This window comes from Podarcis erhardii (assembly GCF_964252035.2).
Source record: "Podarcis erhardii genome assembly, chromosome: 17".
Classification (NCBI taxonomy): Eukaryota; Metazoa; Chordata; class Lepidosauria; order Squamata; family Lacertidae; genus Podarcis; species Podarcis erhardii.
Window position 1 is genome coordinate 16,341,521 of NC_138515.1, and position 19,017 is coordinate 16,360,537.

Sequence of the window (19,017 nt, forward strand, 5' to 3'; positions counted from 1 at the left end):
CAGTTGATGGCTGGAAGCCTGTCTAAAACACTTACAAATAACCCGTTTCCTAATAAAGCAACATCTTTTCGCAGGAAATACAGACCTATTGCGATTTTCCCGACATTATCGATGTCAGTATTAAGCAAGCAAGCCAGGAAGGTTCTGGCGAGAATAGAATTGTAACCATTCACAAGCAAGACAGCAAGAATTTGGTAAGAGTGGCTTTCTCTTTTGATTACCTTACATTTCTGTGCATTACTTGTCTAAACAAATTGGCTTTTGATGCCCTGCCTTGTTTGCATATCTGCATATCTGCAATTAGGCAAGTAAGTTAGACTGTGACTTTCGTAGAACGTAGCAAAAGCAATCTGTGTGTTCTTAAAAACACACAGTTTTGAGGCGGCCACACCGTAAGCCTTTCCTTTCCTCATGCATTTTGCACAGGGAACAATTAAACTTCAATGAGTTTATCTCCCATTCATTTGAGATTCCTAGCTGTAGTCATTAACCACAGAAGAACGATGTAAATACACACATGTGCAACAAATAATAGCTTGGATGCTCCTTCTCCATCCGCTGAGATTGGGAGTGCGTCTCAAACTCACGTGCTCAATCCAGTCTCCTTCCCGGCACAGAGAAGGCAATGATTCCACATGGAGATCGTACATATATTTGAACACGGTATCTCTGCTTAGGACAGTCCCTGTTTTCTGCCCATGGTAAAAGGCTGTGGCAGAGCATGCGGCTTAGAAACATTCTCCTGAAATATCTGCACATAAGGAGGTAGTGGAGTCCTATTCAGTTCTATGTAGCCTGAGACCCATGGCTGTCTGTCTTTCCTCACACGATGGCACATTTACACAATTTTGAAACATGGGTGGAAGACATTCCCCCCCCCCCTTCATTATTTGTTAGACAAACCTTACTAAAAATCTAATGTGTGTGGTTTGTTTGTTTTTTTAATCCCCCTTAGGTTGTAGGGCTGGGCAATACTTGGGCAATATAATACTGTAACAACAACAACAACAACAACAACAACAACAACAACAACAACAACAACAACAACAACAACAACAACAACAACTTAATTATACCCCGTCCATCTGGCTGGATTTCCCCAGCCACTGTGGGTGGCTTCCAACAGAATATTAAAATACAATAGTCTAATAATATACAGTGGTACCTCTAGTTACGGACTTGATCCGTTCTGGGGTGCCGTTCGCACCCTGAAAAGTCCGTAACTAGAGTGCCGCTTCTGCACACACACGTGGCGCAATAGAGCTTGCAAACTATATTTTGGGGGAAAAATATGAACGAATTCCTATGCCCCACAAATAACCCAGAGATGCATTTTAAATAAAAGCACACATTCTACTCATGTAAAAACATACTGATTCCCGGACCGTCTGCGGGCTGGATTTAGAAGGCGATTTGGCCCGATCCGGCCCCCTGGCCTTAGGTTGCCTACCCATGGCTTAATGCATTCACCAAACCATTCATAATCCTCGTCATGGAAATGAATGGATTATTCATTTCAGCGTTCATGAGTAACGCAACAAAATTGTCAGGGCTGCCTCTAGGTCCCAGCTCACAGAGGACCAACGCCAGGCTGATATTATGTACAAAAGTCTTTATTGAAGTATAATTTCCATTTTAAAGCCAGAGTGTGCAACCCTATGTCTAGACTCTAGATAGGCGAAGTCCCCTCTGAGTCACTGCCCCTTCCGCACCAGTTTAAGATCCTAGCCCGGCTCCACCTCCTGCGCTGTTCCTTCCTCCTCTGGGTCCTTCTGCCCCCTGGGGTTTCCTCCCTCCTGGACTCTTCTGACGCTGACCCCCCTGAGTCTTGCCCTTCCTTCCGGCGGGCTTTAGGACCTGGCTCCCTATCCGGGCTACCTGCTGTGCCGCTCGCCTGTACATTTGAACTTGGCACGCGCGCCCAGCCGGTGACTTTCCTCTTGACCGTTTCCCCGCTCTCCGATGGAGGCGTGGCCAATCCTGACTCATCTCCTCCCTCTGGTTGTGGGAAGACTGGTCCCGATGCCTGGGACTCCTCCCCCCCACTACGCTCTGGTGGGGACGCTGGTCCTGATTTCCAACTGCTGCTCAGGGAGTCCCCGCTGGCCCCTTCCTTCTGGGGTTTCCCCCTTGGCACCCCCCTTGCCCTGACCATCGGCGCTCCTCTCTGTGAATCTTCCGATTCGCTGGAGAGACTCGTGGAGTCTCTCTGACCACTGTCACTGCCTACACCCCCCTCGTATTCCTCCTCCTCACTCTCCATTTGCTCCTTCTCCTGTGTCTCTGCTCCTGAACCCCTGACAAAAATGATCAACCATCGGAAGCATATGCATGCAATTAGTGTTACCAGAAAAATAATAAATATCTTACTATCTTTCTCCCTTGCCTTTGCAGGAAGCTGAATTTCATTCACTAAGAGAGGCTCTTTCTTTCGTGGCATTGATTGATGGATATTACAGATTAACCGCAGATGCCCATCATTTCCTTTGTAAAGAAGTAGCACCCCCTTCCATCATTGAGAATATTCAGAGCAACTGTCATGGGCCAATTTCGTAAGTGGCATGTTTTATAAGACGTTGAAAAGGGTTTTTTTTCCTTTAACCCTGAAAGAAAAGAGATGCTCCACTTTGCTTGGGAGGCAATTGCCTGGTTCATCAAGGATAATTAATGCCAAATCTTTTAGGTATGTGCAGATGTGCAGCTGGATATGTGCATTATTTGGCTCGTGATTCTCATTTTGGCACAGCAGGAAGTGGCTGGATGTACACACCTTCATCCAGGAACACTTTAAAAAATGTACCTGCCATTGGGTTTTTTAAAATACACAATAATATATTTTCCCTATCTATCTCTCTCCCCCTGGAAATGCTGTGAAACCTTGATAAAAACATGTGGGAAGGTCTCTCAGTGTTTCCTTTTGTAATGAATTCATGTTTATTCAGCCACAACACTTAATGCAAAGTTTTAAGATGTTTTTTCTTTCATTCTCAGTTCAGTTCCGAATGTGTCATGCAGGGAATAGAGAACAGTGAGTTTTAAGGTCTCCCAGCCATAACCATGGTGATGGTATATGCGGTCATAGACAGAGAACTTCTTAATAGGTTCACTGCAGGATCTGGCAGAAATAGAATTTGAAATTGTGGAGGAAGAAAAGGCAATTCAGATATCAATATCTGGAATTGAGCACAGAACATTGCTAGCAAAGGAAATTGCTTTTGGGCTAAGTGTTCTCTTCTTGTGAACTTTTCCATAGGCTTGAGGAAAAAGAAATATTTCCGGCTGTGAGGGTTGTTTTTGTGCTGTTGTGTAGTATTGCCTGGTTCTGAAGAGCTAAGTGTCTCTGTGCGCTTCAGTTAAAAGTCCGTCATAGGGATTTCTCAGCCTGTTAACCAGAGGGGTAGAAAACACCTCCTTGCTAGTGGAAGGCAAAGGATTGTCCCCACCTCCAGGTTGGGCAAGAGTTGCAGACTGTCTTTTTTGAGCTCTTTTGAGCTCTACTTTCTGTCCTTTCCATTCTTTTTTTATTTTTATTATTATTCTCCACCCCGGTTTGGGAAGAAATACAGCTATAGGAAGCATCTGAAGATTGCTCTTGGGTAAAGGTAAAGGGACCCCTGACCATTAGGTCCAGTCGTGGCCGACTCTGGGGTTGCGGTGCTCATCTTGCTTTATTGGCCAAGGGAGCCAGCGTACAGCTTCTGGGTCGTGTGGCCAGCATGACTAAGCCGCTTCTGGCGAACCAGAGCAGTGCACGGAAACACCGTTTACCTTGCCGCCAGAGTAGTACCTATTTATCTACTTGCATTTTGACGTGCTTTCAAACTGCTAGGTTGGCAGGAGCAAGGACTGAGCAACGGGGTACTCAGAGGGGAGACTGTTCTCTAGCATCACTTTAGAAATTCATAGTAAGTCCATTTCCCTTTCACTCTGCCAAAGGAGTTTGCCAGAAGTGCCCAGATGTTGTAACATGTAGACAGTTGTAAGTGGATGGTCACAGACTTTTACCGGGGATAGAAATATGATAATCTCTAGATGTTCTGCATAGCTCAAAGGTTGCTAGCTTTTAAAAGCTTGCTTTTAACACTTGTGCTCCCTCCCTCTCGTTTTTCCAAAATAGCATGGACTTCGCAATCAATAAACTGAAGAAAGCTGGCAATCAGACGGGCTATTACGTTCTTCGTTGCAGTCCAAAGGAGTTCAGGAAATACTTTCTTACCTTTGCAGTGCAGGTTAGTAAAGAGGAGCAGAATACGCTGTTAACTTTGGCTGTGAACAAGAGAGAGAGGATTCAGAGTAACTTTGATTATAAGTGTTACCTGTTAAACCACTGTGCTTTTGAATAATTTTTAAAAAGCTCAGCCACCTCTAGTTCTCAGTAATCTCTGTGCTTTGTGAACAGTGCACATACCCATGTCAGTCTGCAAAGATCAGGAAAAAGTGAAGAAATAAAACTTTCCTTTTCTTCTGACATGTTCATTCAGGCACTGAGTAATGGTAATTTAACTGTTAGAATTTAGTCATATCTTCTATTTGTGACTTAAAAATAAACCTGTATTAATATTAGCATATCGGCACAATCAGTAGGTAACGAGGCATCATTTGTGCTACAAGTAACAAGAGATTGATGCTATTTTCATATGAGTATGGGCTTTCTACGTACTTTCACTAGCTACTCTTAAAAAAAAGATTTATTTGCTTATATCTGTGCAGTTGCTTAATATAACATAGTTAGTTTTAACTACAAATGAAAGTGCTATATTCAAAATGCAATTCCTAATTATTCCTTGGAAAATGATCAGCTTCTTTAGTTAAAAATTAGTTTAAAAAAAAAAAGAGCAAATTTGCCAGACTATATTAGGGAACCTTAGCAGACTCTTCAAGGTCTCAAGTGTCTGATAAAAGCATCTGATAAGGTTGGGGTTTTATATCCTTGCTTTAACCATCAAAGGACAGGTTTTCTGCTGTTCATCAAATGACATGCAGTGTGTGATGTTAAAATATTGACAGATACAGGTGGAACCTGCAACAAAACATGCTTCTGTTCACAGTGCCAGCAAACCATGTCATCTTCCAGGATAATCAGATTCTGTTGATTTCTGATTCTGTTAAATTCCGTGTTATATTTGAGTTTCCACACAATGTAAAGGCCCCTTCTGGAAACATAGCTCAAATTTAGTACTTGTTTCTGTTATGTTTGCTTCCAGGGAAAAAAAACCATTCGTAAATAACACAGAAATTAGCGCTAAACTTGTGCTATAATCTGCTATATTTCTGGAAGTGGCTTTTTTGTCAGGTAAAGGCTCAAATATAATGCAGAAATTAATAGTTAGGTGAACATCAGGAATGCAGAATAAACTCCCACATGAATCCGCTGGATGTGTCACTAAAGTTTTTATTATTGTTCTTTAAGTTTTGGGGGTTTCTCTGAGCCTGTTATGCTGGTACCTCCCTCTCATGCATGGATGACGCCATTTTGTCTACAAATGTATGATTCCTAATTTAAATTAAATATTATAAACAAAAGAGCGGTTTTAAAACAACATCTTTCTTACCGTTTCTTAATCTTCAGCGGGACAGTACCACGGACTATAAGCATTGCTTGATCACAAAAAATGAGAATGGCGAATATAATCTCACTGGAACTAGAAGAAGTTTTACAAACCTCATGGATCTCTTGAACTGTTATCGGACAGAAACTGTCCGGTCAGACAGTATAATTTTTCAGTTTACCAGATGTTGCCCTCCAAAGCCAAAAGGTAAATGATTCACAACTCCCTTAAGCGGTGGTGTTAATGTTTTTGGTTTTAGACCTTGCTTTTCTGTAATATGCCTGGAGTGACATGTAAAAACATGAATACATTGCACCGAGGGGGAGGGGGTTTGAAATGAGAAAAACACAAAACTCTGCAATGAAAACAATAAAGTCATAGAACTGGAGTCAGACTTTTCAAAAGCAGGGTCTCAGTTTAATAGAGTGGCTTGATTAATCTATTTTATCTATGTGGACTATAGATAGCATTCAGTATATTATACATTTCTATGATGGGCGGTGTCATATACAATATAGAATCTACTTGACGTAATAACTAATACACACTCAAGCTCCAAAACGTGGCATGAGTAATAAAAGCAACAGGGATTTGTGGCCCATGGTGGTGGTGACTTAGACACTTCCTTTTCTTTTAGGCCGTTTATTAATTTCATTCATTCATTCTGTAATCTGGTTGGTTTTAATAAATGGCCTGATAGCTAAGGTACTGTAGAAGTACAGATACTCATAGAGCTGAGGGCTAGGTGTTTCAGAGCCACTCCTGGCTCTGGGGCCAAATTCAGGTGCAGCTCAGGCTCTTGTAACCGTGCAGAAGTCACAACCAGCACTGAGTGTTGGAATCCTGCCTCGGTCAGAGGAATGTGCCACGCTCCAGGCACCGGCTGAATTCCTTGTTGACCTCCCCCTGCGACTCCCGGCAGGAAAACAGGCGAGGTCTGTGATCGGCGATCCTTCCCAGATGTGAGAAGAACACACCACTCCTTCACTCTCCTCCTGCATCCCCAGGGAGGGGAAGGATACAGACAGAAATGTATCTACATGCTTTTTATTTCTGTCTTTAGCAGCAGTACAGAGAAAACATGTCTGCACTCTTTTCACATCCACAGCAGAGAGCATATATTTCACCCATGTACTTCCAGTACAGGTCAGATGACACACACTGAGCTAACATCCGGTGCTCAGTATGGTGAATGGACTGCCCCTTTCTTGCCATGGCAACAGTCACAAACATCAACATCCTGTCTGGCTTTCCAGCCACCTGCAGCTGAAGAAGCTGCTGCTCGCTGCTGCATTGCTCCTTTTTGGTAACATCCTCCCCCCAAAGAATCAATGCGTGCTGCGAGCAAAGCGTGATCCAGAGAAGAAAACAAACAGTTGTTATACATATAACATTCCCCTGTTGTTTCAGTTCCACCCTTGGAACTACCCGCCATTGGTTTCGCCAATGTACCTCTCTGGTTGTGTGACTTCCAAGGAATGAGTGCATCTGCATTACCTTGGTTAGCAACTCTCTGTTGTGCCTTTGTCTCTGACTTAGACACAGCTTCAACCTGTCCTCGGTTGTTTACAACAGCAACACATGCAATAGCTAAGTTGGCAAACTCCTTTGAATATCTCTTGGGTGGTACACCCTTTGTTGCTCTCTCAGACCTACGTATGAGGTGCTGATCTTTTCTGCTTTCTGGCTCAGCCTCTGAACTCTCTGGAGAACCAGTACTAAGGGTAATCAGTGGTTCGTCCTCTACCTCTGAGGGTCTAGCCATTATGTGAGATTTCCTCTCAATGACTGTGTCAACTGAGCTCTTTGAGCTACTACTGTCATCATCAGTACCACTGTAATCAGTAAAATCATCATCATCATCTGAATCATCATCTCCTGTGTGAAATGTGTGAACAATCACTCTCTACTGTTCAGGAGCACTCTCTAGAAATTTTGTGAGAATCACCTGACCAGACTCAGACAAAATTACTCTGTAGAGACCCTTTTCATAACCCACAAAAATGCCTCTGGCATTCTTTACTCCACCTGGAGCTTCTGTCCTCACATGAGACCCAAAAACCTTGAAATGGGCAACAGAAGGTTTTCTATGGAACAGTTTCTCAAAAGGAGAACTTCCCAACTCTTTTGAAAACTTTCTCAACCACGTATAAGTATACGACAATAGCGACTCCGCCCAGTATTCATTTGGCAGATGTGAACTAAGCAATTGCGCCTGCATTCCCTTTTGCAATTCTTTGTTCACCCTAACACAGACACCTCTGTTCCACGCTTCTGCGGAAGCAGCAATCTTGTGTCTTATCCCTTTCTTCTGCAGGAACTTCTGGAAATCCCGTAAAAGAAATATTGGCTTCTCCTTCGCAACATGTCCCAAACCTCTCGTGCGTACTCTAAATCTTGAATATGCACAAGTTGGGAATCTGAAACACACAGAATTATAGCCGTCTTGGCCTTCACATTCTGTGACTCCCAAGCACACGTTGGTGCTGCAGGGATGGGGTTCTCAATCACCCCAAACAGTCTCTGATTCTGCAGCAGGGCCTTCATCTTGATAGACCAAGATCCCTCTCTGCTGTGGTTCAGCACAGCCACAGTCTTCCTTCGATCCCCTTTTGTAGCATTCTGCAGAGGGCCTTTTCTGCCACGAAGGAACTGCGGTGACTGACGTGGGTTTGAGGAAAGGGGAAAGAAAGCAGGCTGCAAAACAAACTACAGATGTGGGAAGCTGCCCTCTTTCCAAGTATAGAATTCTGCTTGTAGGTGGAGTGGTTTTAGGGGTAGGGAACCTGTGCTATGCAGATGTTGTTGGTACTAGAACTCTGCATCCCTTTCTGGTTAGGCCTGATGGAAATCAGACATCTGGAGGGGCAAATGTTCCCCATCTCTGGTGTAATAATAAGAATAATAAAATTTTATTTATATCCTGCCCTCCCCAGCCAAAGCCGGGCTCAGAGTGGTTAACAACAGTAAAAATAACACAGTTTACATAAAATCACAATCAATTAATTGAAATATATTCTAAAATCAATTCATTCTAAAATCAATTCAGAGTCAAATTAATGGCAACCATTGGGCTAGAGTTCTATGAGGATTACAGAAGGAGGTCAGACTGTGCCTTGGCCAAAGGCCTGGTGGAACAGCTCTGTCTTGCAGGACCTGCGGAAAGATGTCAAGACCCGCAGGGCCCTGGTCTCTTGTGACAGAGCATTCCACCAGATTGGGGCCATGGCCGGAAAAACCCTGGCTCTGGTTGAGGCCAGCCTAACTTCCCTGTGGCCCAGTATCTCCAAGATATTTTTATTTAAGGTCCTCCATGGGCTATACCAGGAGAGGAGGTCCCATAGGTACGAGGGTCCTAGGCCGTTTTGGGCTTTAAAGGTTAAAACCAGCACCTTAAACCTGATCCTGTACTCCACCGGGAGCCAGTGCAGCTGGTATAGCACCGGGTGAATGTGATCCTGCGGCGAGGACCCCGTAAGGAGTCTCGCTGCGGCATTCTGCACCCACTGGAGTTTCTGGGTCAGTCTCAAGGGCAGCCCCATGTAGAGTGAGTTATAATAATCAAGTCTGGAGGTGACCGTCGCGTGGATCACTGGTTAGGTCAGGGCGAGACCTAGCCATGCCCTGTGCAACCATGGCTAATGCAGATGAGGCAGGATTGTTTAATAATATTTGGATTTGGTCTGTGGAGGGAACGATTAAAAAAAGTTGTTTTGTGGCCAGAAGTGGAACAGCAATACTGCTTGAACGGTATGAGGAAATAGGGTTGCAGTCTCCTGTACTATATCCCCCTGGTTGTGCAGCAGTAAAACTGCTGGCACATTGGCCAAGCTAAGCAGAGTCCCCTATGGGTTTCAGATTGGATGGGAGACCCTGTGTTGCGATTTGTGCATTGCCAGGGGGTTGGACTAGATCGTCAGGGTCCCTTCTAACTCTGCAATTCTACGAGGTTAGCTTTGGACTTGTGTTTCTGCAACAACATTTCCCCACCATCACGAACCCAATGCTACACGACAAGCCGCTTTTTAAATCAAGGATGTAAAATGTGATATAGAATGGATGTAGTTTGCATGTGTAGGCAAAGGTTATTTCAGTGCTACGCTATTCCCAGTTTTGCACAGAGAGATTCTAAAACTGCTAATGATCTTGTTAGAGAGAAAGTGGAGCTCTTCTTACGTATTTATCCTACTGTTCCGGGTGATAGGCTTCTCTCCTTCCCCATTTTATTCTTACAACGACCCCGTGAAGTAGGTTAGATTGAAAGACTCAAGGCAACTTAGGAAGCTTCATGGCTGAATGGGGAATTCTGATTCTTCTCTTCCCCCTTCAAATGGCAAGTTTTCATTGTTGAAAAATGTGAAACGAAATAATACTTTGCCAATAGTTTGGCAGATGCAAGTAAACTAGCTAGCACTTGCCTCCTGGTCTTATTGATCGCATAATATAATAATAATAATAATAATAATAATAATAATAATAATAATAATAAAAATTATTTATACCCCACCCATCTGGTTGGGTTTCCCCAGCCACTCTGGGCGACTTCCAACAGAATATTAAAATATTAAAATACAATAGTCTACTAAACATTAAAAGCTTCCCTAAACAGGGCTGCCTTCAGATGTCTTCTAAAAGTCTGGTAGTTGTTGTTCTCTTTGACATCTGATGGGAGGGCGTTCCACAGGGTGGGTGCCACTACCGAGAAGGCCCTCTGCCTGGTTCCCTGTAACTTGGCTTCTCGCAGTGAGGGAACCGCCAGAAGGCCCTTGGTGCTGGACCTCAGTGTCCAGGCAGAACGATGGTGGTGGAGATGCTCCTTCAGGTATACTGGACCGAGGCCGTTTAGGGCTTTAAAGGTCAACACCAACGTGTGTGTGTGTGTGTAATGTTAATGATCCATTGCAGATGGAATTCTTACATATTTTCAGCTCAAAACTAAAGATATAATTTTACAGTGGCAACAATGTACATGTTCAGCTGCAAGTCAGCAAGACTTCAGTCTGAGAGACCAGGGTTCAAATCCTCACTCAGCCATGACGCTCACCAGGTGACATTTGACCAATCACTGTCTCTCAGCCTAACCTGCATCACCAGGTTGTTGTGAGGTCAAAAATGGGGAGGAGAAAACCATGAGCTCCCAGGAGGAGGAGGTGGAATATAAATATAATAAATAAAGTGAAATTAAGTCTGTCTGTTTGTGAACCAGGACTCTGTTAACCTTCTCGTTACAGATAAGTCCAACCTCCTTGTCTTCAGGAGCAATGGAATTTCTGACTTGCCCTCATCGCCCACCTTGCAGAGGCATAATAACGTCAACCAGATGGTCTTTCACAAAATCCGGAATGAGGACCTGATCTTTGTAAGTTCACGAGACGTATCTTCTTGTTTGTGTAATACTCTGATCCTCAGCGCAGTCCTTTGAATTAAGTCCCATTAATTTAAAGGCACCAGAGTTGTTTTTTCAGTGGTGTGTGTTACTGGAAATAATGTGCATATCGGTGGGAAATTGTATTTACAGAAAACTAGGTATTTATTGTGATAAGTGCACCTGGAAGTGGAAGTGTTCACTCCGTTAAATTCATTTGCTGTGTGACTAAATTAATTGAAAATCAGCATGTGTGGTTTTTCTTTTTAATGTGGGTTCATACTTTTTTTATTAAGATAAATGTGGAAGTTTAAACTGAGTGATGTCCTAATCATCATATTTTCTTTTCAGTAGCCCTTCCAGCCTACCTACCGTCCGTTCTCAAGCAAATTAACCAATTTAGTTTTGTGGCTTTTAACTTAATAGAGTATTACACTCCTGAAGCCTCTCCACCAATAATAGTGCATGCATCAGCCAGGAAGGGGAGAGACAGAGAGACAACCAGCATATATCAGAGAGATGTTTGTGTGGCAACTTCACCCTAGGCCACTTTCCTCTGAAATTCAAGTCCCCTTGAATTAAATGGAAGTTACTACCCCATGTAGTAGTAGCAGCAGCAACAATTTTATTTCTTTAGCCGTAAACTGAGGCTGGGTGTTATATATCGATATTTGATATACTGTCCAAAACCAGTCTGAGGTCCATATTGTGATACCGGTTTCATAATTTTTGACTTGGCAATATATCACACGAATCATGGTGTGTGCTGTGCAAAAATAGCAATGTGGGGAAAACTGCAAAGCCAACCAAGGCTTCTCTCAATTCCTTCACCCCTGTTAATTCTGCCAGCTCAGCTCTCTCCTGCTTCATGTAGGGCAGCAGCGAATCACAAGAGCAGGCGCTGGCAAAAATCACAATGTGGGAAAAGCCATGAAGCCAGCCAATGTTTCTACATAGCTCCATCCTTAATTTCAGACATTGTGATCTATTTGTATATCACATTTTTGGGCTGGTGGTATGTCACGATGTTGAAAACAAGATATCTCCCAGCCCTGTTGTAAACCATAAAGGTAAAGGTAAAGGTAAAGGGACCCCTGACCGTGAGGTCCAGTCGTGGCTGACTCTGGGGTTGCGGCGCTCATATCGCTTTATTGGCCGAGGGAGCCAACGTACAGCTTCCGGGTTATGTGGCCAGCCTGACTAAGCCGCTTCTGGCGAACCAGAGCAGCGCACGGAAACGCTATTTATCTTCCCGCCGGAGCGGTACCTATTTATCTACTTGCACTTTGACGTGCTTTCAAACTGCTAGGTTGGCAGGAGCAGGGACCGAGCAACGGAAACTCACCCCGTCGCGGGGATTTGAACCGCTGACCTTCAGATCGGCAAGCCCTAGGCTCTGTGGTTTAACCCACAGCGCCACCCGCGTCCCATGTTGTAAACCATAGCAAAGATTTAAAGGGACATTTGGAATTCAGCCACACATCTGGCTGTTGATTTCCTGGCTGCCAACGCAATTACAGAAACTCGCAAATAACATAATTTTCCTTGTCTAACAGCAAAAGGGCCTCCCTTGGTGTAACTTCCTCCCTCCCTCCCAATGACTTCATGTAGGATCACTTGGGGCTCTCTCCCCAGGAGGGAAAATGAGAAGCCCTTAGCTTACCCTAGTCTATCCACTCACCCTCAGAGAAGTCATTTTTTGCATTCCAGCAACACCGTTCAAGGTGGCTCCTTGCAGGGCAAATGGTGAATAGCTTCAAAGCAAGTTTGTGCAGTCAAATGGAAGTAATTTCTCTGAACTCAGTTGTGCTTCCATTTGGGTGAACCCACAAGGATTGGTCTCAAAGCCTCTCTCGCGGAATATGCCATTAAATGAAGCATTTGATCTGTTCAGTTATTAAGCTAAACTGTTTTTACATTATGATTTGTTTCCTTTCAGCTGAGACAGCGCCTGTATTAGTCTTGAAACTAGGTATGCTTTTGTTTAAAATCGGCGTGAAGGGATTTTGCAGACGATTGACTCCCCCCCCCTTTATTTATTTGTGGTTTTTTTAGAACGAAAGCCTTGGCCAGGGCACCTTCACTAAAATTTTCAAAGGTGTGAGGAAAGAAGTAGGCGACTATGGCAAGTTGTATCAGACTGAAGTGCTGCTCAAAGTCCTGGATAAAGTGCACAGGAATTATTCTGAGGTTTGTATTTGCACTCCTTGGGTAATATGCTTAATAGTTCATATGCAGGGCTAGTTCAGCAGAGCAGGAATGCAGAGTTCAGCAAATATGGGATCTCAGCTTTAATTTTTAAGATGATGATGATGATGATGAATTCAATTTATATACAGCCCTTTACCAGAAGATCCCAGGGCATCAAAACCACCTTTCAGAACATCCATGTCCCCTAGAGCAGCCTTTCTCAACCTATAAGGTCCATAAGTTACCATATAGTATATACAGTGGTACCTCTGGTTACGTACTTAATTTGTTCCGGAGGTCCATTCTTAACCTGAAACTGTTCTTAACCTGAAGCACCACTTTAGCTAATGGGGCCTGCCACTGCTGCCACGCCACCACCACACAATTTCTGTTCTCATCCTGAAGCAAAGTTCTTAACCTGAGGTACTATTTCTGGGTTAGCGGAGTCTGTAACCTGAAGTGTATGTAACCCGAGGTACCATTGTATTCAACACAAAAAACAGTGACAATTTGTTGTTGACAAAGGACAGCTGGACATATAAAGGGCCCCATTACCTTCAGTAGCTTAGGGCCTCATCAAACCTCAATCTGGCCCTGTCTGGGATGATTGCTGTTTCACACAATCAGGTGTTCATGAGATAAACATGGACATTTTCACAGTGTCTCTGTGTAACGTGAGGTCAAGCCTGATCAATCTGATTGAATGTGGTAGCTGACAGAAGTTCCCCCTGAGTTTAGTCTTTTGAAAATTAAATGCTTGCCAGTTACTCATCGGTTGGAGCTGTCATGCATTGTTACATGCATTGAAAACTGGCACCATCATCACCCCCTGCTGTGGGCAGATGTAAGAGTCCTTGTATCCTCATGGGGGATTTTCCTACTGCCAGTAAATTGACATGATTCACTATTAAAGCAGTTAGGCCTTGTGAGAAACAATGATTAAAAACAGGCCTGCAGAGAACAACGGCACCATATTTAATTACACCATATCGTTGCGGAAGGTGGGGAGCTGAAGTTATGTGAAAGTGCAGGTGGTTTTTAATTAAGTTTTATTCCAAAGAGTTCCCAATAGGGTTTGCTCTGCTAATTATTGTTCCCTATCTCTTGCAGTCTTTTTTCGAAGCAGCAAGCATGATGAGCCAACTATCCTATAAGCACTTGGTATTAAATTATGGAGTTTGTGTCTACGGAGAAGAAAGTGAGTAAAGCCAATTAACTGGTTTGTGTGCCCTAATTGGGGTTCTGTTATTACCTCCCTGTATGCAAATAGCTAACGGACATGGGTGGTGCTGTGGGCTAAACCACAGAGCCTAGGACTTGCCGATCAGAAGGTCGGCGGTTTGAATCCCCGCGATGGGGTGAGCGCCCGTTGCTCGTTCCCTGCTCCTGCCAACCTAGCAGTTCGAAAGCACACCAGTGCAAGTAGATAAATAGGTACCACTTCGGCAGGAAGGTAAACGGTGTTTCCATGCGCTGCTCTGGTTCGCCAGAAGCGGCTTAGTCATGCTGGCCACATGACCTGGAAGCTGTACGCCGGCTCCCTCAGCCAATAAAGTGAGATGAGTGCCGCAACCCCAGAGTCGGTCACGACTGGACCTAATGGTCAGGGGTCCCTTTACCTTTACCTATGCAAATTACTATTTCCGAACACATTTGCCTTCTTATCAGGTACATGTTGTCTGGCAAGGAACTACAAGTGTCGGTGCGAAACAGTGAGAGATACAAATGCCCTAGGTTGGTGTAATCAGTTTGTTCCCGGCTGTACAGTGGTACCTTGGTTCTCGAACTTAATCTTTTTTTAAAAAAGTTTTTATTATTAAAATAATTCAGCATTAATGCACACATATTGCGAATATACAAGCACACAAACATACATTTCATACAATCCTTAAAAATGTTCAAACATACGTACACTCAATCCCACAGATAATTTTCCCATCACCATCCACCACCCCTCACCCCACCTTTGTGTTAGACTTCCAATCTACTCAATTGCAATTTCTTTCCACTTCTATTGCTTTCTTTCACACACCTTTAACCTAATTGCATGCTTCTTTTTCTATTACACATTGTTATCCATCTTATTTAGTATTTCAGTATTTAAAACGGAACTTGTTTATTCTAATAGGAGTTCTGATTTTTCAATATGGTTTTGCAGGTATCCTTTAAACACCTTCCAGTCCCTGTCTATCTTCTCTTTTGAGATCCTTCCAATTTCTCTAATTGTTTTGGATATATTGTAATACTCCCATAATTTGGCAAGCCACTCTGTTTTTGTTGGTATAATACCACTTTTCCACTTTTTCGCAATCAATAGCTTTGAGGCTACTGTTGCATATAAATATAATGTATTGTCTTCTTCCTTTAGACTTCCTGGTACTATTCCCAATAGAAAACCTTCTGGTGTTTTCCTAAATGAATATCTGAACATTTTTTTCATCTTGTTATATATTGTTTCCCAAAATTGTTTCCCAATTCTCAAACTTAATCTGTCACGCCACTTAATCTGCTGTGCCACAGGGAAGACAAGCTTTCACAGCGATGGCACCTTGCACCAGGGGCAGGGAGCGGCGACATTCATTGCCCAGTTAATTTTTTCCTACAATCGATCAGGAGTACCCCAGCGATCACTTTATTAAATCCCACAATCGATCAGGACCACTCTGGCGATCTATCTGGAACACCCCATTGGTCTAACTGTACATTGCGGTCGACTGGTTGAACATGTCTGGTACAGTAATACCTTCGTGAACGTCTGCCTTGTCTAGCATCCATTTCGGCAAACGTCCGCGGCAAACCTGGAAGTACCAGAACGGGTTACTTCTGGTTTTGCCGCTCATGCATGCGCAGAAGCTCAAACGGCGCTTTGTCGAACATCCCTTTCGTTGAGCGTCCAGGGCTCCGGAATGGATCACAGGCTCAAAACAAGGTACCACTGTATAGATCTTTCCATTAAAAAAACAACAACCCAAAACTTAATAAACCAAACAGTTGTTGAAAAGAAATAATAGAAACTATAGCTAGTATGCACTAATACACTGACAGTATGTAATTAAAAGTTTTACATCAGAATCTTACCTTTCACTTCATGGTGTAGCTTTTTCGTGGTTGCATTCTCTGTATATCTGAACAAAGTTGTGTTGACGTTTAAGTGATTTGTGATGGGGTGAAAACTAGAAAACATTTCTACAATCTCTTGAGTCCCAAGAATGGCTCATCGTTAATTTTGCTGAGGAAACAAAGAATCTCAGTTCCATATTTTGCAGCATGAACCAGTCTACAGGGATGAAACAGATGTTTTCAAATGTGGCTGGAAGGAATTGTGGCTTGAAAGCAAGGCTGGCTTAAAATTCCATTTATTATTATTATTATTATTATTATTATTATTATTATTATTATTATTAATCATGGTCTGCACCTATGTTTCAAATTAGATATTCTGGTACAGGAATATGTGAAATTTGGGTCATTGGATACTTATTTGAAGAAGAATAAAAATTCTATAAACATCTTGTGGAAGCTGGAAGTTGCAAAGCAGCTGGCATTGGCAATGCATTTTTTTGTAAGTATTTTATATTTCCCCCTAGCAAAATGCCGAAGGTCAGGGATTCGCTCCCCCTACCCCTAGTGGATATTGGTGAAGATTTTTTAGACATATTCATTGGTGTTTCTCTTTGTAGGATCCAGACAGCTTACACACACGTCTTGTTTTCATGCTCACTCCTTTAAAAATCTGGTGTCTTACGTGTGATAAGACTATGATCTGAGTTGTGCTGTTAAACAAATGCAGGAAACTTCTGCTTTATCTGTGGGGGGTGTTAACGGAAAAATCTGAGGGCTCCCTTGGACAAAAAACAAAGACACCAACCAGGATAACTTGGAGCAAAACAGCAGCCTGTAGGCTTGGCCTTTATTGGTCTGTTGCAACAGGGTGCTCCCCTCACCTGCAGGAGAGAGGAGGGACCCAGAAAAAATGGTGTGCAAGTCCTTATAAAGACTTTTGAAATTGCCACCCTGTAGATGAAGACCACCCCCAGAAACATCATACATACATCACAGAAGGGGTGTAACCTAAGACCACCCCTCAAATACATCACACCTACATCACAGAAAAGGCGGTCTAAAACAGAAATTTGAATATTGTCTTTCTCCTGCCCTTGTTTATCCCCTGTCTGGCAGGTTACTTGATTGGATTGCCTGGGGAGCCTGGCCATTCTTTTGTAGTGATAAATACTTAGTTCCTGGGCCAGGTCACAGGCTCACACCCTATTTAAACACAGACATACCCTTAAGATAGGATTTGTGAAGGAAAAGACAATGGGGAGGCTTTTCCAGTTTGACCTTGCAGAGAAAACATTTGCTCAGTTTAGGAATAAAAATGGTTCCAGGTTGGCCTTCCTGTGCTGATCTATGTATGTGCTTGGTTGGTACACTTATGAACATTATCATATATCTAAGACCATAAAATTCCTATCACAGGGGAAAGTAGGAGTAAAGCAGACTTGTGTAAGCAATAGCCTTTCCCCAGAAGCAACGACTGGATAAAGCCTGTAATTAGTTTTTGGTAATCTCCTCCTGCTCTTCTTTCTCTTCTGGGAAACAGAGAGTAAGTGTGGAGTTTGTCCCAAATAGATTAGGGCCTCTGTGGTGAAGTTTGCCATGCTCCCCTTCACTGCATTTAATGAGGTGCTGGACTGCTGCCACTAAATTCAAGCCAGGCACTGCACTGTGTAAATTAGCCATTTAAAACTGCGTCTCAGTTCCTTCTTCTGTCCATTTCTTGAAGTGTTTGCTTATGTAAAAATGTGTCAGCTTGAAATGCAGTTAGGAAGTTGGCGGTTGATCTGTGCTCAGGAGGAAAAATAAGCAATGCTTGTTTGCCTTTATCAGGAAGATAAAAACCTTGTTCATGGGAACGTATGTGCAAAAAACATCTTGCTTATCAGAGAAGAAGATAGGAAATCCGGGAACCTTCCTTTTATCAAGCTCAGCGATCCTGGTATCAGCATTACAGTTTTGCCAAAAGACAGTAAGTCTCTGACTCATCCCTTTCAGCAGCTCACCTGCTACCTTGAAAATGTCCTTGAGTGATTATCTCCTCCTCTCATTGCACTTAAAATTCATTTCGTTGAGTACAGCTGTTCTTGTTTGGGAAGCCATGAACCTCCCACAAGCGTGGGGCGTGCTTTTGTTTTTTTCTGTTGCCGGCATCATTTTGCTACTTAAAACTATTTCCATGCCAGCGGGCACACCTATTGCGCAAAATGAGCAATGCATATTCTATTGAAACCGGTATGAAAATACTGCTGGAAATGGAAAACCCAACAGAATAGACCCATCAGTTTCAGTTCTTAAAGAGTTGTAGCCAATGTTAGTCTTTCACCCACTGAGAATCCCCCTTCAACACTCTGAAAAAGGTAAATCTGGTTCAGGAGTAGCCAGTGCAATGTATTTTATATGATGCTGAGCTCCAGCTCCCAGTAGACCCAGCCAGCAGGATGAGTCCACCTGGAAGACACCAAACAAACTGCCCCTGATCCATTTGTTGGATTTAAAGCATTTTTGCCTCGCCTGAAGAGTAACGTGAGATACCCTTTCTCTATTTCCTTACAAATTGAATTCCTTGGGATTAGGATTTTTATCTGAAGGAACCAAGAGAATCAAAACCTCTCTCTGTGTTTACACGCTTTAGCTCATGCCTCTTATGCTTAAGTCTACATGTGAGAATTTCTAAAATATTTCTTAAAGGCCGCAGACATGGAGCTTCAAATTTGTTTGCTTGTTTGTTGTCATTTACGAGCCCTAAAGATATTTATAGACCACATTTGCACCAGAGGTCCTCAGAGATTACCTAATACAGTTGAGCAGCAATTAAATCATCCTACCAAAAAAAGTAAATAAATCAAATGCTTT

The 19,017-nt window shown here is 43.0% G+C and overlaps 1 protein-coding gene across 2 annotated transcripts in view; it reads left to right on the top strand.

Moving 5' to 3' along the window:
* Positions 1-19,017, top strand: part of JAK2 (Janus kinase 2) — a 94,141-nt gene that overhangs the window by 50,933 nt on the left and 24,191 nt on the right. For both annotated transcript variants that reach the window (XM_081844836.1, XM_081844837.1), the window contains 9 exons: positions 75-194; positions 2,395-2,552; positions 4,118-4,229; positions 5,570-5,756; positions 10,781-10,908; positions 12,970-13,104; positions 14,215-14,302; positions 16,539-16,666; positions 17,995-18,133. In XM_081844836.1, coding sequence (XP_081700962.1) covers positions 75-194; positions 2,395-2,552; positions 4,118-4,229; positions 5,570-5,756; positions 10,781-10,908; positions 12,970-13,104; positions 14,215-14,302; positions 16,539-16,666; positions 17,995-18,133 — 1,195 coding nt within the window. The remainder of the gene's footprint in view (positions 1-74; positions 195-2,394; positions 2,553-4,117; positions 4,230-5,569; positions 5,757-10,780; positions 10,909-12,969; positions 13,105-14,214; positions 14,303-16,538; positions 16,667-17,994; positions 18,134-19,017) is intronic.